The sequence below is a fragment of the Chionomys nivalis genome, chromosome 18, assembly GCF_950005125.1.
Source record: "Chionomys nivalis chromosome 18, mChiNiv1.1, whole genome shotgun sequence".
NCBI lineage: Eukaryota > Metazoa > Chordata > Mammalia > Rodentia > Cricetidae > Chionomys > Chionomys nivalis.
This window is the reverse complement of record NC_080103.1, coordinates 4,431,411-4,452,461: the sequence shown is the minus strand read 5'-3', so window position 1 is coordinate 4,452,461 and position 21,051 is coordinate 4,431,411. Positions and strand designations below refer to the sequence as shown.

The window sequence follows — 21,051 nt, the reverse complement described above, 5'->3', positions numbered from 1 at the left end:
CACTGCAGCGGAGCACAAGGAGGCCTGGGGCACTGGAGCTGGTGTGACTGTGGTGTGTGGGTGCTGGGATGAGCTCAGGTCCTCTGGAAGAGCCACTTCTCCAGCCACCTCTCCAGCCCGAGACTGGAAGGGCTAAAGAGATTCAGTGGTAAAGAGTGCTTACCGCCTTGTTCTTCCAGAGGACCCAGGCTCAGGTCCCAACATCTATGTCAGGGTGACTCATAGTCGTACATACTCCCAGTTCCAGGGAATCCGATGCCCTTTAGCCTCCTTAGACACCAGGCGTAAGTGTGGTGCACATAAACTAACAGACACACAAACATATACATAAAGCCGGGCGGTGGTGGCGCACGCCTTTAATCCCAGCACTCGGGAGGCAGAGGCAGGCAGATCTCTGTGAGTTCAAGGTCAACCTGATCTACAAGAGCTAGTTCCAGAGAACTAGCTACAGAGAAACTCTGTCTCAAAAAACAGAAAAAAAATAATAAAGCTAAAATGTATACATAAAATAAAAATAAATAAATCTGAAAAAAAAAAAGACTGAGACTGGGAAAGATTTCCTGTTTGTTTTGGTTTTGGAGACAGGGTTTCTCTGTGTAGCCCTGGCTGTCCTGGAACTAGCTCTGTAGACCAGGCTGGCCTTGAACTCACAGAAATAGTCCTCCTGTCTCTGCATCCCAAATGCTGGAATTAAAGGTGTGTGCCACCATTGCCCAGCTGAGACTGGAAAAGTTTTAACACTGTAAATTGTGAGTTGGATATTCAACAAACTTACATGAACTCATTACATGACGGTAGAAACTTCTAACCCTCCTGCCTCTACCTCCCAAATGCTGGGATGATACCTGTGCATCAGGCTCTTCGTCCTTAAGTTAAAAAAAATTACATATATATATATATTGGTTTGATATCAGATCTCATTACATAGTTCAGGCTGGCTTCCAACTCCCAGAGATCACTTCCTCTGGCTCCAGAATCTTGGCATTGAAGGCATGCACCACCACAGCTGGCTCTTCCCTTTTTTGAAGATAGGGTGTCACTATGATCCTCAGGCCGGTCCTGAATTTTTAATCTTCCCGCCTCAGCCTCTGGAATGCTAAGATGATAAATTCTGTGTACCCCTAGCTATTTTTCCTTTCTTCTTAGAGATAAAATCTATTTGAATAAAGGGGTCCTCCTTCTGTGGAAACTTGCTAGCACTTTGAGAGTGTTCTGTACATTGGAGGGGTATTCATTTTTTGAATCAATATTTTTCCAGAGCATGAAATTTGATGGTATTTCCCATTTTGGGAGGAGGGAAAGATGCTTACTGAGCTTTGTACATGCTATGCGATTCTGTCTACCATTGCACTACAACTGAGCCCTAATATCAACTCTTCCCCTAAGATACTTTAAAATAAAAAAAAATTGTCCTGTTTTTGGAGATGGGGTTTTTCTGTGTAACTGTCCTCGCTGTCCTGGAACTCGCTGTGTAGACCAGGCTGGTCTCAAACTGAGATCCACCTGCCTCTGCCTGCCAAGTGCTGGGATTACAGGTGTGCGCCACCCCCGCCTAGGGATACTTAAAATTTGTATTTACTCCATTGAATGTGTGTGTGTGTGTCATGGCCACAGTGCACACGTGGAGCAGAGGACAGCCTGCAGCAGTCGGTTCTTCCTTCAGTGTGCTCCGCGGGCCTGTTGGCAAGGGCTTGCACCCACTGAAAGTCTTCTCAGACCAAGATGTTTGGCTTTGTTTCACTTTGACATTATTTTGTGTGTGCTGACTCTGGTCCATCTTGACTTAAGGTTAGAGAATTCAAACCTATTCTTTATCCTCAAGGCCGGATACTGGATATTTGATCTACGGCATGATTACTGGATGTTTTGGGAAATAAGGAAGTAATTACACTCGTTGGCTCATTGTATCACAGTAAGGAAGCTTTTTTTTTTTTTTTTTTTTTTTTTTTGGTTTTTCGAGACAGGGTTTCTCTGTGGCTTTGGAGCCTGTCCTGGAACTAGCTCTTGTAGACCAGGCTGGTCTCGAACTCAGAGATCCGCCTGCCTCTGCCTCCCGAGTGCTGGGATTAAAGGCGTGCGCCACTCCTCAAGGCCGGATACTGGATATTTGATCTACGGCATGATTACTGGATGTTTTGGGAAATAAGGAAGTAATTACACTCGTTGGCTCATTGTATCACAGTAAGGAAGCTTTTTTTTTTTTTTTTTTTTTTTTTTTTTGGTTTTTCGAGACAGGGTTTCTCTGTGGCTTTGGAGCCTGTCCTGGAACTAGCTCTTGTAGACCAGGCTGGTCTCGAACTCAGAGATCCGCCTGCCTCTGCCTCCCGAGTGCTGGGATTAAAGGCGTGCGCCACCACCGCCCGGCCCGGTAAGGAAGCCTTTTGCCCTCCCGTTCTTGGGGTATAAACGGCTATGAGAAATAGATTTGGGCAGATACAGTATTCACTGAACGCCCCCAACTCTGTCTTCTGTCACTTGTCTGTTTCTTTTCTCCATCCTCACTCCCCGTTCACCAGGACAACTTTCTGGTGGACCCATGCAATCATACTCAGGTCAGAGGGCTTGGCTTTGCCTTCACCCACTTTTACCCACTGAGCCATCTCACTGGCCTGTGGCACTGTGAGGGGGCACCTCGGGGGTTAGGATCTGAATTCTCTGACCTGGAAGGTTTTGTTTTCTTTTTCTTTTTAGTTTTTCGAGACAGGGTTTCTCTGTAGCTTTGGAGCCTGTCCTGGGACTAGCTCTTGTAGACCAGGCTGGCCTCGAACTCACAAAGATCCGCCTGCCTCTGCCTCCCGAATGCTGGGATTAAGGCGTGCGCCACCACTGCCCGGCTCCTGTAAGGTTTTGTCAATGGTGGGTTGAACTAGCTGTTCAGCTCAGGATCGTGAGGGTGAAGAGCAGTTTGTCCTTGTCCACTGACATGAGCTTTTCAGTCATCCCCTATGATGCTGCTGTTTTTGAGGTGTCCAGCTGAGTCAGGCGGGGAACTGCTGCACTGTCCCTGCTGCCTGGAAGGTCCTCTACAAGCACTAGGTGACTTGCTGCTCAGAAGGTGGCAACAGACCTCCAGAACGCTCCTCCATAGTATCTGTCCCGCTAGAGGGTCTGGTTCCCTGGAGTTGAGCACTCAAACAGCAACCTGCCAAGGTGACATTTTGAGATGCAAACAGGGGCTGTCAAGGGTGTGTGCACACACATTACTTAGAATGCACTCATCATGTTAGTAATAAGTAAAAAAAAGTACTTTTTTCTTTTAAAGATTCCAAATATTTCTAACCACTTATGTAAAAAAGAGAAAAGGAACAAACAAAAAATACATTATACATTATTTAAAAATCTTGTATTGTGCTGCATACTGCCTTCATATGCAAGTGCCCCAGTGAAGAACTTCTTCCCAGGCAACACGCAACACTGTGCTAATATATCAAAGTTAAAACATGTCTCCCTACCGATTATAAACAGCTAATTCTAGATACTAGTTTCCAAAGCTTGTAACTACTAACCTTGTTTCAACACAATTTTAGTGCCTTTCAACTTAGCCCTGAATCTTCTCTTCAAAGTTCCAGAGAATATTTGATTTTCATGCCTTCAGGTTGGGCAATGCTGATGCTCTAGAACTTGTAAATTAGCTACACTGTGACCACTGAGGAGGGGCTCCAGTGTACACACTGTGCTCCTGAGGAGGGGCTCCAGCTACACACTGTGCTCCTGAGGAGGGGCTCCAGCTACACACTGCATTCCTGAGGAGGGGCTCCAGTGTACACACTGCGCTCCTGAGGAGGGGCCCCAGCGCACACACTGCGCTCCTGAGGAGGGGCCCCAGTGCACACACTGCGCTCCTGAGGAGGGGCTCCAGCGCACACACTGCGCTCCTGAGGAGGGGCCCCAGTGCACACACTGCATTCCTGAGGAGGGGCTCCAGCTACACACTGCATTCCTGAGGAGGGGCTCCAGCGCACACCATTGAACTCCTGCAGCTATCTAGCACCATGAATACAATGCTCAATGGGAATTAAGGAGCCAGCTTAGGATCAAATGTCTGACAGGGATAGCCTTAAAAAGACTGCTGCTTTCCTTGTATGGAACACAATTTCTCTGTCTTACAGGCCTTTCTTTCTAGCGATGTTTTTTATTGCCTTTACAATCTTGAATCGTTGTAGCTGTCATTTCCTTGCTTAACACGGATGACAAATGCATAGATCATCAGTAATAAGCAGCAAAGGTCTACAGTCTTAAAGTCCTTAACCAGGTGAGCAACTGTTCAGAGAGAATGGTGCTGTATTTTGTCTCTTCTCTGAAATGCTGTGGCTTATATAGACTGGAATTTGGGTCTTTCATTTTTTTTTTTTTTTTTGATTTTTCGAGACAGGGTTTCTCGGTGGCTTTTGGTTCCTGTCCTGGAACTAGCTCTTCTAGACCAGGCTGGCCTTGAACTCACAGAGATCCGCCTGCCTCTGCCTCCCGAGTGCTGGGATTAAAGGCGTGCGCCACCACCGCCCGGCGGGTCTTTAATTTTTTGATGGCTTGAATATTAAAAACAATTTTATATAGTTACCAGAACTTTCAAAAGACGCTACCCAAAATGTTAAAAGTCCTAGCAATGGCTCCTCATAGAATCCGATCAGCTGCCATTCCTCTGACAGTGGGAAGCAGGAAGCTTTGTGGCAGCTTTGAAGAGGTATCACCTGAGCCTGGAGTGAACACTCCATCTTGGGATCATGACTCTCCTGAATGTGTCCCACACAGCATGCTCAAGACATCAAGACAGAGAGCGCACCACTAATAGTTTAAAGCTGTTTCTTCCAAGATTAGTCTCACGTACGGGAAGCAAAGTGGTCCTTCTTTGATGTTGAGCTTGGACAACTCTGAGGAAATCCTCAGATTATAAAAACCAATTCGTATATGTGGATATTAAATCTTCAAGACTGGTCGGTCGGCCAAACAGAAACTCCAGACCTTTAAGCCTAAGTCTAATGACTGCTGAGGTCAAGAGACCACCTAACAATTTTACTCAGACTCCAGATGCCTCTTCTGTTTGGACAACACCATCAGTTTAAAGAAAGGGCCTAAAACCACAGCACAGGCCCAGCTCTTCAAAGAGGAAGCCTGGATAAGGCATGTGGTGGAGCTGTCCTAAGAAAGAATTTACTTATCTGTTTATTCTTGGTTTTGTTTTTCTAAGACAGGCTTTCATTCTGTAGCCCAGCAAGCCGCAAACTTGTGGAAGTCCTCCTGCTTTAGCTTTATAAATACCAGGATCACAGCAGTGAGCCGCCATGCCTAGCCCAACAAGGGATTTAAACAAGAACCGAGTGAGCTTGTGACTGGTCCAGATCCATAAGTAGTTCTCAAAGTGCCAGTCTTCAAAGATAAAGGAAGGCAAGATACTGGAAAAAGAACAAGTATGTTCAAGAGAAACCTTCCCTCTACGTTTCTGTTTCTGTCTCGCCTTTGGGTCCAACGCACAGTCCTCAGGCTCACCATGGGAACACTTTCTGACCCCATATGCTTCCAGCCATGTCTTCCTGTGTAAACACACAACAATATCTCCCTAATCACTTCATAATCTACAACAGGAGTCCATGTCACAGATGCCTACTCACCTTTAGCACCAATCTCTTTATCGTTAGTTTCCCTATTCAATATTTTGTTCTGTCTCCAAGATACACAGTGTGGAAAAACAAGGCAGAGAGGTCCTTCTGTGAGACAGTACCAGGAAGCTCAAGTTTGTGAACTTAGTCAAGTGCACACAGTATAACATATTCTCCTGGGTATAAACAATTTACACAAATTAATTTACATCAGCAACATAACCAAAACAATGGCAGATCAAATTCCCCTATGACAATCAAGGAGTGAACAGTGCTCTGAGGGCTAAAAAGTCAGAGTCACTGAAAACGCCCAGTGGCCATGGCCCCCTCGCCAGTGGCATTTAGGGTAGCGGGAAAGAGAGCGGACAGTGTGCCCGTTATTGCAGGTACTGGGCTGCTCGGGCAGAACCGCAGTTCACAGCAGGGACTTCACATTTCCCTCAGGTTACCGAGTCTTTCTTCTTCCTGAACGGCGACTTCAGCCTCCTCCACACACTGCTTTTGGGTTTAGATTTTTTCTCCATGGCCAATACTAACTCCTTTTCTTTCTTACGAATCTCCCGAACAAGAGCATGGAAAACGTCATCGATGTAGTAACGATATGCAGCAGAGGTCTCAAAAAACGGACAACTGAATTCTCGTGCCAGAGATAATCCCTCTTCCTTGGAGACCTTCAAAGGCACAAACATGAGAAAATGTATAGTGCACAGCAGGTGGCAGTTACAGCTGTCACAAAGAGTCAGTGGCTTCCTTAGCTGGACAGGGCTTCCCGCTGGAGAGGGGCCAGCAGAGAACACAGCCCCGGGGGACTGAGGGCCCAAGCAGTGTACCACAGGACTCCAAATCACAGGGTTCTATTTCCAGTGTATTTACCAGATTGGTTTTTTAAAGACAGAGTCTCTTGTATTCCCGGCTAGCCAAGCATGACTCTCAACTTGTAAATCTTCTATCTGTATCTCAGGAGTACCTGAATTATATGCATATGCCACTGTGCCTGCTTTTATGCAGTGTGTTAGGGATAGAGCCCACATAAGTTTTAAATTGTTTTGTCAAGACAGGGTTTCTCTGTGTAGCCCTAGCTGCCCAAGAACTTTGTTCTGTAGATCAGGCTAGCCTCAAACCCAGAGGTCCAGCTGCCTCTGTCTCACACCCAGCTTCCTGCACGGTAGGCAGACACACCACCAACTGAACTTTACAACTCAGCCTCTCTTTTTTTCTTTTCTGAGGCAAGGCTTCCCTCTGGTCTGGAGCTTGTCAAGTAGGCTGGCCAGCAAACCCCAGGGTTCTGCCCGTCTCCAACTCCCTAGTGTTGGGGTTATAAACCATCATTCCTGGATTTCAAAACAAAAACATGAAATGAAATCTATGCAGGGCGGTAGTGGCACACACATTTAATCCCAACACTTGGGAGGCAGAGGCAGGCAGATCTCTGTGAGTTCGAGGCCAGCCTGGTTTACAGAGTGAGTTCCAGGACAGTCAAGGCTACACAGGGAAACGCTGTCTCACTGAACTCAGGCCTCAGACCCTCTTAAAAAAAGGTGCTTTACTGACTGAACTGAGTCTCCAGTCCTTTCAGTGGAACTTTTGGAAACAGATATCAAGTAAATACACATATTGATAATGATAGCTTTCTTTATGCTTTTGATTTTTCAGGACAGGGTTTCTCTGGGCAGCTTTGGAGCCTGTCCTGGAATTCCTTCTGCAGATCAGACTGGCCTCAAACTCAAAGATCCGCCTGCCTCTGCCTACTGAGTGCTGGGATTAAAGGTGTGCACCACCACTGCCCAGATTTATTTATATTTTGGATTATTATTATTTTACGTGTATGGGTGTCTTGCCTACATGTATGTCTGTGTACATGTATGTGCCTGGTGCTCCTGGAGGCCAGAGGCATCAGATGCCCTGGAACTGGGGTTACAGATGGTTCTGAGTCATACCATGTGAACGCTGGGATGGAGGAGTCCTCCGCAAGGGTAACCAGTATTCTTAACCTCCGACCCTAAAGTTTCCATTAGTTTTATTATTCTAAGTGTTCATTTATTTATTGTATGTGTAAGGCCTGAATCCTAGCACGTCTGTAAAGTCAACAGAGAATCAGCTGGCAACTCTGTGGAACTGGTTCTCTTGTTTCACCTCTGTGTGGATTTTAGGGTTTGGATTCAGGCCATCGTATTTCCAGGCAAACAAGCGCCTTTACTGAGACTTCTTGTTGCCCTTAGCTCTATTGATATCTAAACTTTTATTTTGTGGTGCCGGGGACTGAACCACTAAACTACAGCAAACGTCCTTTCTGATGATTCAGGAAACTAACAGCTCATGATCCTTACTTAATGATTATTCTATTGCCATCTATTGGTTTGCTAACTGACTGTCTGGGCCTAGGGCTACAAACCCTAAGCTGCTCTCAAATGTGTGGTGATCCTCCTGCCTAGCTTGTTAAATGCTTAGGTTATAGGTATATGACACAAATAGGTTATTATGTGTCTAAAACCCTGTGCATTGATTTCTAAAAATCCAGATTTTATATATTATAACAGGAAATTTATAGCTAAAGGTACATTTCCAAAGCTAGGGATAGGCTAATTTTCATTTTCTATTTTAAGGCAAAGCAATCTTCAAGAAACAAATGACCACCTACAACATTGCAGGCCTTGCTTCTCACCTGCCGCAGCTGCTTCAGGTCCGATTTGTTTCCCACGAGAACCACTGGTGTGTCGTCAGTACGTCTAACGCGGTAAATCAGCTGTTTAAACTCCCGAACTTCATGAAAACTTCGGCGATCCGTGATCGAGTAACAGATGATAAATCCTTCTCCTGCCCTCATATACTGATCCCGCATAGCTGTAAACTCTGCCTGGAGGGAAGCAAAGGTCCATAATGCATTGCTGCAATCAGACCTGCACGCACACCGGCTACCTCAGAGTCAGAAACAGCATGTCAATTACCTGCTCTCCTGAGGCAGAGCATGGAAGTCAAGAGAGACAAACTAGTGATTCTGTCCATAGACGCCTGCCCCCCTCCTAGAGGACATACTCTTTACCCACACAGTTCTGGGGTTCAGTACCTGCCCAGCTGTATCCAGAATGTCCAGATTGGCAGGCTCATCGTCGATGCGGATCCGGATCTTGTATGCATCCTCTACAGGAGGGAGGAACACATGCGGGAAGAAGGGTCTGAAGACTTGCCCCACAGAAGAGACAGTCCCATCCAATTTTATTTACTGATTTTGGTAGAGGCAGACCTCGAATCCAGGGGTTCAAACAGTGGGCGAATGTTCTACCCCTGAGCTATATTCCCAGGCTTAAGCTTCTTACATTTGCTCTCAGGCGTTGGCATGTACACGTGTAAATGCATGAATGCTCATGTGTGCATGGGTACACACGTGCATGGAGATCCAGGATTCATACTGGATCTCACTAGGCAGCTTGCTCAATGAAACCTGTCTTTGACTGTGGAGGTTGGAATTTCATGTAAGTCAGTTAGTTACCAGGGTTCCAGTGATCTGAACTCAACTCTGCTTCTAGCTTATAAAGCAAGCGCTCTAACCTCCGAGCCATCTCCCCAGCCCACCAAGTTCTTTAAGGAATTTTATTATTAGTGATGTGTATGAACATGCATGATGTATGTGTGTATGTATGTGTATGCATAAGGAGGTCAAGGGTCAAATTTACGAAGTCAGCTTTTTCCTTATACCTTTATATGCACTCTAAGTCACAACACTAGTAGGGCAAGCGCTCTTACCTGCTGAGCCATCTCAGTGGCCCCTGGATTGGTGTTTTTTTTTTCATTCCTTATGTATACAACATTCTGCCTCCATGTATGCCCGCATGCCAGAAGCAGGTGCCAGATCTTATTACAGATGGTTGTGAGCCACCATGTGGTTGCTGGGAATTGAACTCAGGACCTCTGGAAGAGCAGCCAGTGCTCTTAACCACTGAGTCATCTCTCCAGCACCCCTGGATTGTTTTTATGTGCTTAATTTTCTCAGGATGCTATAAATTCATCAAAATATGTAGATTAGTTTTTCTTTGTTCATGGGAGGTCATATATTTTTTTATTTTGTTTTAAAAAGGTTTATTTATTATTTATTAATCTGTGCACAGAGTTCTGCCTGCAGGCCAGAAGATGGCACCAGATCTCATTACAGATGGTTGTGAGCCACCATGTGGTTGCTGGGAATTGAACTCAGGATTTACGGAAGAGCAGCCAATGCCCTTAATCGCTAAGCCATCTCTCTAGCCCTTGTTTTGTTTTTTGAGACAGAGTTTCTTTGTAAAGCCTTGGTTGTCCAAGAATTAGCTCTGTAAACCAGGCTGGCATCAAACTCACAGAGATCCATTTGCCTCTGCCCCCAAGTGCTGGGATTAAAAGCATGAGCTACCACCACCTGGCATGGTTATATATCTTATTCACAGCTGCAAATCTAAATCTAAAAGTTAATTCTGAGCATCTGAGAAGCAGAGGCAGGAGGATCTCTTTGAATTCAAGGCCAATTTTGTTTACATAATGAGTTCTAGGTGCGCTAGGGTTGCAAAGGGAGATGCTGTCTTAAAAAAAAAAAGAAAGGAAGGAAAGAAGAAAAAAGGAAGGAAGGAAGGAAGGAAGGAAGGAAGGAAGGAAGGAAGGAAGGAAGGAAGGGCTGGAGAGATGACTCAGTGGTTAAGACCACTGGCTGTTCCTCCAGAGGAGGTTCAGTTCCCAGGACCCACATGGTAGTTCACAACCATCTATAACTTCAGTTCCAGAGGAACCAATGCTCTCACCAGACACATACACGGTACACAGACATACATACAGGTAAAACACTAATACAGAGAAAATAAATAGTAAAAAAAAAAAAAAAAATGAGCCAGACATTGGTGACACACGCCTTTAATCCTAGCACTCAGGAGGCAGAGGCAGAGGCAGATGGATCTCTGTGAGTTTGAGCCCAGCCTACAAAGCAAGTTCCAGGACAGTTAGCACTACACAGAGAAACCCTGACTCAAAAATAAAAAAAATAAAAGAAAAAATAAAAGAAAGAAAAGAAGGAAGAAAGGGAGGGTGGGAGAGAGGAAGGGAGAAGAGAGAAAGAAAGAAAAAGATGGCCTTAGTCACTGTGCTACTGCTGTGAAGACACCACAACCAGGGCTCTCAGGAAGCAAAGCATTTAACTGGGCTGGCTTACAGTCTGAGGGTTAGTCTGTAGCTATGGTGGAGAGCAGCAGCTCAGTGCTGTGTCCTGTTGCACAGGCTGAGAGAAAGCGAGCAGAGACTGGGCCTGCCTTGGGCTTCTGAAAGCTCAAAGCTCACCCTGTGACACTTCTTCTAACAAGGCCACAACCCTAACCTGGTCCTTTCCGAGAGTTTCACTCTCTGTGTCACTAAACATCACACATGGACCTGTGGTGGCCATTCTTATTCAAACCACCACAAGGACTCTTTGTTGTTGTTGTTGTTGTTTTGTTTTTCGAGACAGGGTTTCTCCGTAGCTTTGGAGCCTGTCCTGGAACTAGCTCTGTAGACCAGGCTGGTCTCGAACTCACAGAGATCCGCCTGCCTCTGCCTCCCGAGTGCTGGGATTAAAGGCATGTGCCACCAACACCACAAGGATTCTGAAAGAATTTCTTTTAAAATAGTAAATCAGGGGCAGGGGAAGTGGCTCAGCTGGTACTGTTCTGCTATGCAGGCCTGGTGACCTGAGTTAGAACCCCAGGATCCACATAAAAGTAGAACGGGACAGAACCTGCAAAGTTTTCCTTGACTTTCATGCATGTGCTGTGGCATCTATGTGGCACCTACACACACATCATGCACATTAAAAAAAAATTTAACCGCTGGGCGTAGTGGTGCATGCTTTAGTCCCAGCTGCCATTTATTAACGCACATACAAAACATTAGGCTAGGCAAACTGTAAAGTATTATCATTTCCATCTTACAGATAAGGTAAACGAGGTATGGTGGACACACCCCCACTGGCTGGGGCAGGCAAGGGGCAGAGGCAGGCAGATCTCTGAGTTTGAGGCCAAACGGAGTTGCAGGTGAAACTGTCTTAGAAAAAAAGACTTAAAAGGCTAATCCTAAAATCCTGAATGTCTTCTTAACTGCAGTTCAGTGGTGATGGAGCCAGCATACACTGCGGTTCCTCTTCACACCTCAGCCCAGAGCATCGGTTTTAAAAGGTGGAGTCCCCGTGCCTGGATACTTTTGTTTAAAGACTTACTTTTATTTTATGCATGTGTTATGGCTGAAAGGGTATTACGTGTGTCTGATGCCCTCAGAGGTCAGGATGTAGTATCAGACTGCCTGGAACTGCAGTACTAGATGACTGTGAGCGGCCATGGTGGTGCTGGAAACCCTGTCTGCGACCCTGCAAGCACAGCCGTGTACTGTACCCAGTGAAGCGTCCCTCACAGCTTCACTATTTTCTAGAAAATGTCACAACCCCTCCATTTCGAAACCAAACTCTTTTCTGCATGTTACTGTCAGGTGCAACGCTGTGTTAAACGCAGGAAGTAAGCATGTAACCTGAGCAATCTTTAGCCCTTTACAAAATTTTAATTTTATTACATTTTTGCTACTTATTTTTTGTTTTGTAGATAGGGTCTCACTATGTAACCCTGGCTGGCCAACTTGATATGGAGAGCAGGCTGTCTTGGAACTCACAGAGCTCTGCCTGCCTCTGCCTCCCGAGTGCTGGGATTACAGGCGTGCGCCACCACCGCCTGGCTCACATCTACCTTCTTCAATGTAGATTTCTATAATCATGGAAAATACAGAAAAGTAAAAGAGAATCAACTGCCACACAGGGTGGTGCAGGGCTTGAATCCCAGAACTCAGGAGAAAGAGGCAGGCAGATCTCTGAGTTCAAGGCCAACCTGGTGTACAGAGTGAGGTCCTAGACTGCCAGGACTATGCCAAGAAACCCTGTCTCGAAAAAAAATTAGCCACATACACCCCAAGATAAATCCTCTGAACATTTTCAAACCAATGATGTTCTTTTTTTTTTTTTTTTAAATATTTATTTTATTATGTATACAATATTCTGTCTGTGTGTATGCCTGATAGCCAGAAGAGGGCACCAGACCCCGTTACAGATGGTTGTGAGCCACCATGTGGTTGCTGGGAATTGAACTCAGGACCTTTGGAAGAGCAGGCAATGCTCTTAACCTCTGAGCCATCTCTCCAGCCCCACCAATGATGTTCTTTAATAGGTTCTGCGTACATGTCGGTCGGCACACACATGCCACATGGTGCAGGTGGAGTTCAGAGGACAACTTTCCTTCCACCATGTTCTTCCATGAGCTCAAGGATGGAGCTCAAGTTATCAGGCTCGGCAGACTGGCCATCCCATGACACAGCATGGCCACGGAGGGGAGAGGATGTGCAGGAACTGATTCTCACCTTCTCCCATGGGAGTTACCGGGATCTCGCGCAAGACTTGGTGACAGGTACCATCTCACAGGTCCCCAAACTAGATTTTAATTTCAGTCACACAGATATGTGCTTCTATGTGAGTATATACATATACTCACTTACAGCACTCAAGACACACAAGTATTTGCTGCTGAATCACACAGTACTGTCAGAGAGCAGCAGAGTAGGGTAAAAATGTACTGATTGACAGCTCCTGCAGATGGCCTGGGTTTGGCTCACAACACCCCTATGAGAGCTTATAACATTCTGTTAACTCCAGTCCATGGGATCAAACGCCCTTCCTCTGCCTCTGCAGGCACCAGGCACACTGCGGTGCACAGACACATACAGGAAACACCTATAGCCATCAAATAAAAAAAATCAGTCTTTTAAGCCCTGAATTCAACCACAACACTGCAGACAAACCAGTGAAACCTTCTTGGGGTGAAAAAATATGAATTTTACCTTAAAAATAAGAGAGCTGGGGACTTGGTGTGATAGTGTGTTTGTCTAATGTGTCCAAGGTCCGGGTTCAACCCCAAGCACAACAAATAAAAAGATTGTTTAATGTCGCTTATAAAAAAATAAATACAGGGGCTGGAGAGATGGCTCAGTGGTTAAGAGCACCACCTGCTCTTCCAAAGGTCCTGAGTTCAATTCCCAGCAACCACATGGTGGCTCACAACCATCTGTAATGAGATCTGGTGCCCTCTTCGGGCCTGCAGGCAAGGTACTGAGGATACTGTATATGTAATAAATAAATAAATCTTTAAAAAAACCATAAAAAAAAATACAAAAAGAAGTAAGAGATGGCTCTGGAGCTCTTTTGGATTTTAGTTTATCTAAAGATATTTCTATTATTATGTATGCACATGACTCTAGCAGTGGGTGTGCAGAGGTCAAGAGACCACCTTTGTGGACTCGGGTTTCTCCTCCCTCTCCTCCCACCTTTACATGGGTTCAGTTGAAATTCAGGTCACCAGGCTTTTGGGGCGAGCACCTTTCCACTGATGTTAAGGTGGAGGTTATAGAAGTAGAGTTTTGTTTTCAGTGAAGGAGACCTGGGGAAGTCGGATTTCCTTCTCCATGAGCTACCATGGTAAAACAAAAGACAATCAGTGGTCCCCGCACTCTGAACTGTTGGTCAGGGTTATAACACAGCACATGAGAAAAGACAGAACATGGGCATGACCAAAGAAAATTCTGCCCATTTTGATAGTCTAAAAACCTATACAGGGGCTGGAGAGATGGCTCAGAGGTTGAGAGCACTGACTGCTCTTCCAAAGGTCCTGAGTTCAATTCCCAGCAACCACATGGGGACCCCCAACCATTTGTAGTGAGATCTGGGGCCCTCTTCTGGTGCTGCAGGCAGAATACTGTACACATAATAAATAAATATTTAAAAAAAAATAAAAAAAATAAAAACCTATACAGGAGAAGAGAATAAGGAAGGCGTAGGAACACATCTATCCTACCAAGGAGTGAAGCGGGCCTAGTAGGCCCTGAAACCTGAGCTCAGGGTCTGGGTTCCCAGCCCAACTAAGGCGACCAAGTGACATTTTCCAGTCAATCTCTAGGTGTGGCTAGTTATCACCATAAACAAGGGCAGAATAACACGGTGGGTGTGGTAGGCTGCCAGCCAGTCTTCCTACACTCAGGAACCAGCAGTGCAGGAGGGCATGCGTGGCAAACACGCAGCCTGCACGGCAGAGGGTAGATATTGACCCTGCATGGCCACCTAGCAAGCACAGGCAATGTCCCCCTAGTGCAGCATCACTAGGGTCACGAGTGGGTGGCCTCGAGCTAATGCTCGGCACTGAGTAAACGATCCTAACCCTGCAGTCACTTTCTTCAGTTCCCACGCCGCAGCTGAATCTCTGAAACAATCTCTAAAGTTGACAGAGCAGAGCTAGGACGCAGCTCGGTGTTACAGCATGGACTTAGCCTGTGTGAGGCCCCAGGCTTGATCCCTACCACAAAAAATAAATAACTCCCATAGAGCTCAATAAAAAGACAAGTGTTCCCACTTTCACCAAACCCACAGAAGCATATGCTAAATAAAATGACCACAGCCACAGAATGGCAGGCTTTTGTTTTGTTTTGACAGAGGACCTCATTAATACTCTTGGCCAGCCTATAACTCTTTATGTAACCCAGACTGGTGAATTCACATTCCTTTGCTTCCCAAGGGCTGGGATTACAGATGTGTGCCATCACTCCCAGCTAATGGCAGAGCTTCTGTCCCCTCCTCAGCCCTACTTTTCTTTTATATAATCACTCAGAATCAAAACTGCTGCTGGGTGGTGGTGCACGCCTTTCATTGCAGCAGAGGTAGGCAGATCTCTGAGTTCGAGGTCAGCCTGGTCAACAGAGTACAAATTCCAGGACAGTCAAGGCTACACAGAGAAACCCTGTCTCAAAAAAACAAAACAAACAAACAAACAACCCCACAACTGTTTCCTAATGATTTAGGAGCGAGGAACATTCTCAGTCAACAGAAGATAGCAACCAAAAACAAAAATAATACAACCCACACACCAGAGAACTGGGCATGGTAGCTCAGGCCTGTACTCCCAGACTAAGGCATAAGGTGTGCTGTGTGTTTAAGGCTAGCTTGGGCTCAATCTTTTATCAAAAGAAAACAACAACACAACTTAAAACAAACAACACAAAACAAAGCTGGGGATACAGCTCAGGGTAGAGCCTTTGCCTGGTGTGCTTGGTCTGAAGTCTCAGGCTCAATCCCCAGTGTTAAAAAAAGACTGCTTTATTCTATTGGCACTCTAAAGATGACAAAGACACAGGTGATGTTACTATATACCCAGCTGCAGGGATAAGGAAATAAATCAAGAGCTTCCAGTGGGAGTTGGGTGCTAAGAGTTCAATAGGCTGGCTCTACTTGTTTTTCTGCTTCCTTTTGTGGAAGTTCAAACCAGCTGACTCACACTACCAGGTTAGTCTCATGTCAGAGCCTCAGAAGTGATAGCCAGAGATGGTTTCGTCGAGTAGCCTTTAAACCTTCCTTTAATCTAACGATACAGAATACATTCAGTAAAAAAAGACAAACTTTGTCTATTAAAGCTCAACCTAACCCAAAGACTAAAGGTGGCATATGAAGTCTAGGGAAAAAAATAAACGGTTTATCTTTGTTTCTAAATAAGTATGAATTACATACACAAAAAAGCTCAAGATATAAATACTACTTTTTAAACTTTAACTCTATTAAGATACTTTCCCAGGATGTACCTGGAATATAAATAAGAATCTGACTTACCAATGGTGGGGTCATGATCTTCTGGGAATCGGTGGCTGATGAACTGCATTGTCATGGCTTCAAAACAAGAAATGGAACTCATGACGGTGACCATGAAGTAATTTAACTATCAACTTTGCACAAGAGCCAGTAACCCATCTGGTGCTTTTCAAACTTTTCTGTCAAATAGAAACGGTTACCTACCGCTCTTCCCAACGCCACCAGCACCCAGCATCACTAGTTTGTATTCCCGTGACAGCGCTGCAGGGCTGCTACAGCTGCTACCAACTGGGCGAGCTCCGGAGTCCATTGTCCTTACGGGCAGTCCTGGGCCCCTAGGAAAGGCCTCCTAGGGAAGGCACAAAACATTCAGTCCAGGATGGAGACAGTCGGCCAGTCTGAGTCCCAGCCTCCCACAAACACCGCGGCCTACCCTGTTCATTGCGGAACACTAAGAAACCCAGGTCTTCTCCCTTCCCCGTTAGTCTCAGTCCTAAAACACGGCACAGATTTCTAAACTTACTTTTTACAGAAAAATAAAAACAACTTGGGCTTCTCTTCAGATTGAGGCAGTGTGCCAGTAGGTAGGAGCCGGAAGCGTGCTGAGGGCTTCCTGGTACCGCCAGGTCTTCTTCAGGTTGCCACCCCCGCTTTCCCTCCTCCCGTCACTGCCCACCTGTGCCCGCACCTCTGAAGGAAGCCCTGAGTCCGGGTGGCAGACCGGATTCCTACCCGAACTGCGCCGTACAACCCACTGCCCCGCCCGGGTCCAGGAAGATGGCGCCGGTAGGCGGGGCGTAACCCTAGCCCCGCCCCCAAGCCGACAGGGACTCTGCTCCACCCCACGCCTAGGTCTGACTCGCAAAGCCCTCTGGTCACATACTGGTCTAAGGTTTGCACGGACGGAAATGGGTGATCCACTAACCGAAACAGAAACCTTTAAAGTGAGTAACTTAGGGTTATTTGCTACCGGGAGGAAATCCCCGCAATCTTACCAAAATACAGGATTTCATTTCAAGTATAGTCATTGCTACATAGCGGTGCTCCTTTTTCCAAAAAAGCTGTCATATTTAACGATCCTGTGACCAAGACAGATGTTCTGAGCACCCAGTTATTCTAGTTGGAGTTCTGTGTGTTAAAAACATTAAGCCAGATATGATGGCACATGCCTACAAACAAACCCCACATGAAAGGCATTGTTGCCAGCAAGCAGTTCAAAGGTCAGTCCTGGATACATACTAAGTTACACATTACGTAGGCTGCGTGAGACTGTGTCTTTCAAAAAGATCTCTGGAGAGATTAACAGTAAAGCACTTGTTGTTTTTTTGTTTGTTTGTTTGTTTGTTTGTTTTCCGAGACAAGGTTTCTTTGTAGCTTTGGAGCCTATCCTGGAACTAGCTCTGTAGACCGGGCTGGTCTTGAACTCACAAATAAACAGAGAATTCTCAGCAGAGGAATCTAAAATGGCTGAAAGACACTTAAGGAAATGCTCAACATCCTTAGTTATCAGAGAAACCCAAATGGCCAAGATCAAAAACAGTGATGACAACTTATGCTGGAGAGGTGGGGAAAAGGGAACACTTCTGCATTGCTGGTGGGAATGCAAGCAGGTACAACCCCTTTGGATGTCAGTGTGGCGAGTTCTCAGAAAATTAGGAAACAACCTTCCTCAAGACCCAGTAATTCCACTTTTGGGTATGTATCCAAAGGATGCTCAATCGTGCCACAAGGACATGTGCTCAACTATGTTCATAGCAGCTTTGGTTGTCATAGCCAGAACCTGGAAACAACCTAAATGCCCCTCAACCAAAGAATGAATAAGAAAATGTGGTACATTTACACCATGGAGAGCTACACAGCAGAAAAAAAATGACATCTTGAAATTTGCAGGAAAATGGATGGAGCTAGAAAACATTGTGAGTGAGGTAACCCAGACCCAGAAAGACAATTATCACATGTACTCACTCACAAGTGACTTTTAGACAAAGAAAAACCAGCCCACAAATCACAATCCCAGAGATGTAGGCAACAGTGAGGACCCTAAGAGAGAGACATACATGGATCTAATCTACATGAGAAGTAGAAAAAGACAAGATCTCCTGAGTAAATTGGGAGCATGGGAACCATGGGAGAGGGTTGAAGGGGAGGGGAGAAGCAGGGAGGGGAGCAGAGAAAAATGTAGAGCTCAATAAAAGCAATAATAATAAAGCCTCCCTTTTAAAGAAAAAAAGAAGCTGCTTTGGGCCTGTGGCAGCGCGGAATAGACCAAGGTGGAATTCTAAGCAGAGACAGAGGAGAAATGTAGAAGGTAGTGTGAGAGAGATGACATGTAGCCCATGGAGCGGAAGCAGAAAGATGCCCGCCCACTGGAAACTTACAGGTAAACCACAAGCCTTGTGGTAAAATACAAAATAATAGGAATGGGTTAATTTAAGAGGTTAATAAGGTCTGGGCTAATAGACTGAACAATGTTTTAATTAATACAGTTTCTGTGTGATTCCTTTGGGGATGGGAGACCTGGAAACGAACAGTCTCTGCCTACATTTTTTTTTCCAAATGCTAGCTAGCCAGACATGCCTAGAAAACCAACATTTTGGAAACAGAGGCAGAAGGTGCTCTTCAAGTCTGTCTGGTCTACACATCAGAGCTTCAGGGCAGCCAGTGCTAAATGAGACCCCTGATCTCCAAAAAACCCAAAGTGGGGAGGGACTGGGATGTACCTCAGTGGCAGAATTTTACCTAGCATGGACAAAGTTTGGGTTCAAATGCTAAAAGGACAAAACAGAAAATAAAATAGGGGCTGGAGATGGTTCCGTGATTAAGAGCACTGGCTGCTCTTCTAAAGGACCTGGGCTCAATTCCCAGCACACACATGGAAGTCCACAAATATCCATAATCCAGTTCCAAGTGATCTGACACCTTCACACAGACCATACATGCAGGCAAAAACTCAATGCATATAAAATAAATCTTTAAAACAACAAAAAGCTTCTTAAGTGGTGGCAAGTATTTTTAATCCCAGCACTAGGAAGGCAGAAGCAGGTGGATCTGAGTTTAAGGCCAGCCTTGTGCATAAAGTGCATTCCAGTACAAGCCAGAGCTATCCTGTATAAGAGATAGATAGATAGATAGATAGATAGATAGATAGATAGATAGATAGATAGATAGATAGATAAACATTCAAATGTCTTTTGGCTGGGCAGTAGCTGTAACTACCCTGAACTACAGCGACATGTTAAAAACCAGATAGAGCCAGGTGGTGGTCATACATGTCTTTAATCCCAGAACGCAGCAGCAGATGGATCTTCGTTAGTGCAAGACCAGCCTGGATTACAGACTGAGTTCCAGGACAGCCAGGGCTACACAGAGAAACTCTATCTCCAAAAACCAAAACCAAATCCAAACAAACAAACAACAAAAAACAAAACAGGAAGAAGGCCAAGTGTAATGGCCATCTTTAATCCCAGCACTCTGGAAAAGGATAGTCTGTTTTAAGAGTTACAAGTCAGCCAGGGCTGCATAGTGAGACCCTTACTCAATCCCCCACCCCAAAAGACAAGGCCAGCAAGGTGCCTCAGGTCACTTGAGTGCTTGCCAAGTGTGATCCTCGGACCACAGCATAAGAACTGAAAACTACCATTTTTAAGATCTATTAATCTATTTATATTTTATTTTTTGGTTTTTCGAGACAGGGTTTCCTCTGTTTAACAGCCCTGGCTGTCCTGGAACTAGCTCTTGTAGACTAGGCTGGCCTCGAATCACAGAGAGCCACCTGCCTCTGTCCCCTGAGTGCTGGGATTAAAGGCGGGCGCCACCACCGCCTGGCTGATCTACTTATTTTTCTATAGATGTATTTGCAAGATGTGTGTGTGGTGGTGTTATCTTGTTTGTGTTCTAACAAAGAGCTTGCATGAAGATGAGAGGGCAGAGCTAGTTAGACCGTTGAGGTCTGGCGGTCTGTACAGACAGAAGTGATATGGCTGGGCAGAGAATGGATGGAGGAGGGGACAGTAGTTAGGCCATTTTTTGGCTGAGGATTTAGCAAAATAAAGGGTGCCTTAGCTCATTCCTTTCTCTCATCTTTCAACACTTGCCCCAGTATCTAACTCTGGGTTTTTAGTATTAAGATCAATTAGGACACATGCAATACAGATGCAGCTCTCCTTGGGGGCCAGAAGCACACACAATGAACCCACCTCAAAAATAAAAACAAATAATTGAAGGAAAAGTTAGAAAATGGGAAACATAAAACTTAAAAATCTTTTAATATTTCATTTTGACTTTATAAACTCAAAGAGCATATACAAATCTTAGAGCCTATTAAGTTTTTGTTGGGTAGGGAAATAACTGCATTATGCTATGAATAAAGAATTTATTGAGGGACTTGACTGTAGAGATGGCTCAAAGGTTAAGAGTATTTGCTGCTCTTCCAAAAGACCTGGGTTCAATTCCCAGCAACCACATGACAGCTCACACTTATCTGTAACTAGTCCCAGGGAATCCAATGTCTTCACACAGACATACAGGCAGGTAAAACAACGCACATAAGAAAAATAATAGAGATGAATAAATTACTTTAAAAAGTTTATTGCAGGGCTGGAGAGATGGCTGAACGGTTAAGAGCACTGGCTGCTCTTCCAGAGGATCCGGTTTCAATTCCCAGCACCCACATGGCAGCTCACAACTGTCTGTAGCTTCAGCTCCCTGGAAGCTGACACCTTTACACCAATGCACGTAAAATAAAGTTAAAATAAATTTTAAAAAAGTTTATTGCAATAGCGTATGAATAGGCCACAGAAGAAAAAGAAC

At 45.2% G+C, this 21,051-nt stretch overlaps 1 protein-coding gene across 3 annotated transcripts; it reads right to left on the bottom strand.

Annotated features, from left to right (window-relative positions):
* Positions 1-2,240: 2,240 nt before the first annotated feature.
* Positions 2,241-17,021, bottom strand: Rit1 (Ras like without CAAX 1). Of its 3 annotated transcripts, none has more exons than XM_057793701.1 (6): positions 16,931-17,021; positions 16,447-16,591; positions 16,264-16,320; positions 8,659-8,732; positions 8,257-8,448; positions 2,241-6,265 (listed from the first exon to the last, which is right to left on the bottom strand). In XM_057793701.1, exons 2-6 carry the CDS (start codon positions 16,550-16,552, stop codon positions 6,035-6,037), a joined length of 660 nt encoding a protein of 219 aa, XP_057649684.1. In that variant the 5' UTR covers positions 16,553-16,591; positions 16,931-17,021; the 3' UTR covers positions 2,241-6,034. The 3 variants fall into 3 exon arrangements, with proteins under 3 accessions (XP_057649684.1, XP_057649682.1, XP_057649683.1); XM_057793699.1 differs by having other exon boundaries at positions 16,766-17,009; XM_057793700.1 differs by having other exon boundaries at positions 16,975-16,993.
* Positions 17,022-21,051: the final 4,030 nt, after the last annotated feature.

What these genes read in the sequence shown, in the direction of transcription:
- Rit1 (XM_057793701.1), bottom strand. Translation starts at nt 16,552, where the DNA reads ATGGACTCCGGAGCTCGCCCAGTTGGTAGCAGCTGTAGCAGCCCTGCA. An exon ending in AGATCATGACCCCACCATTG is followed by an intron (nt 8,733 to 16,263) that starts GTAAGTCAGATT and finishes TCCCTCCTGTAG; the next exon opens with AGGATGCATACAAGATCCGG. An exon ending in ACCTGAAGCAGCTGCGGCAG is followed by an intron (nt 6,266 to 8,256) that starts GTGAGAAGCAAG and finishes GTGCCTTTGAAG; the next exon opens with GTCTCCAAGGAAGAGGGATT.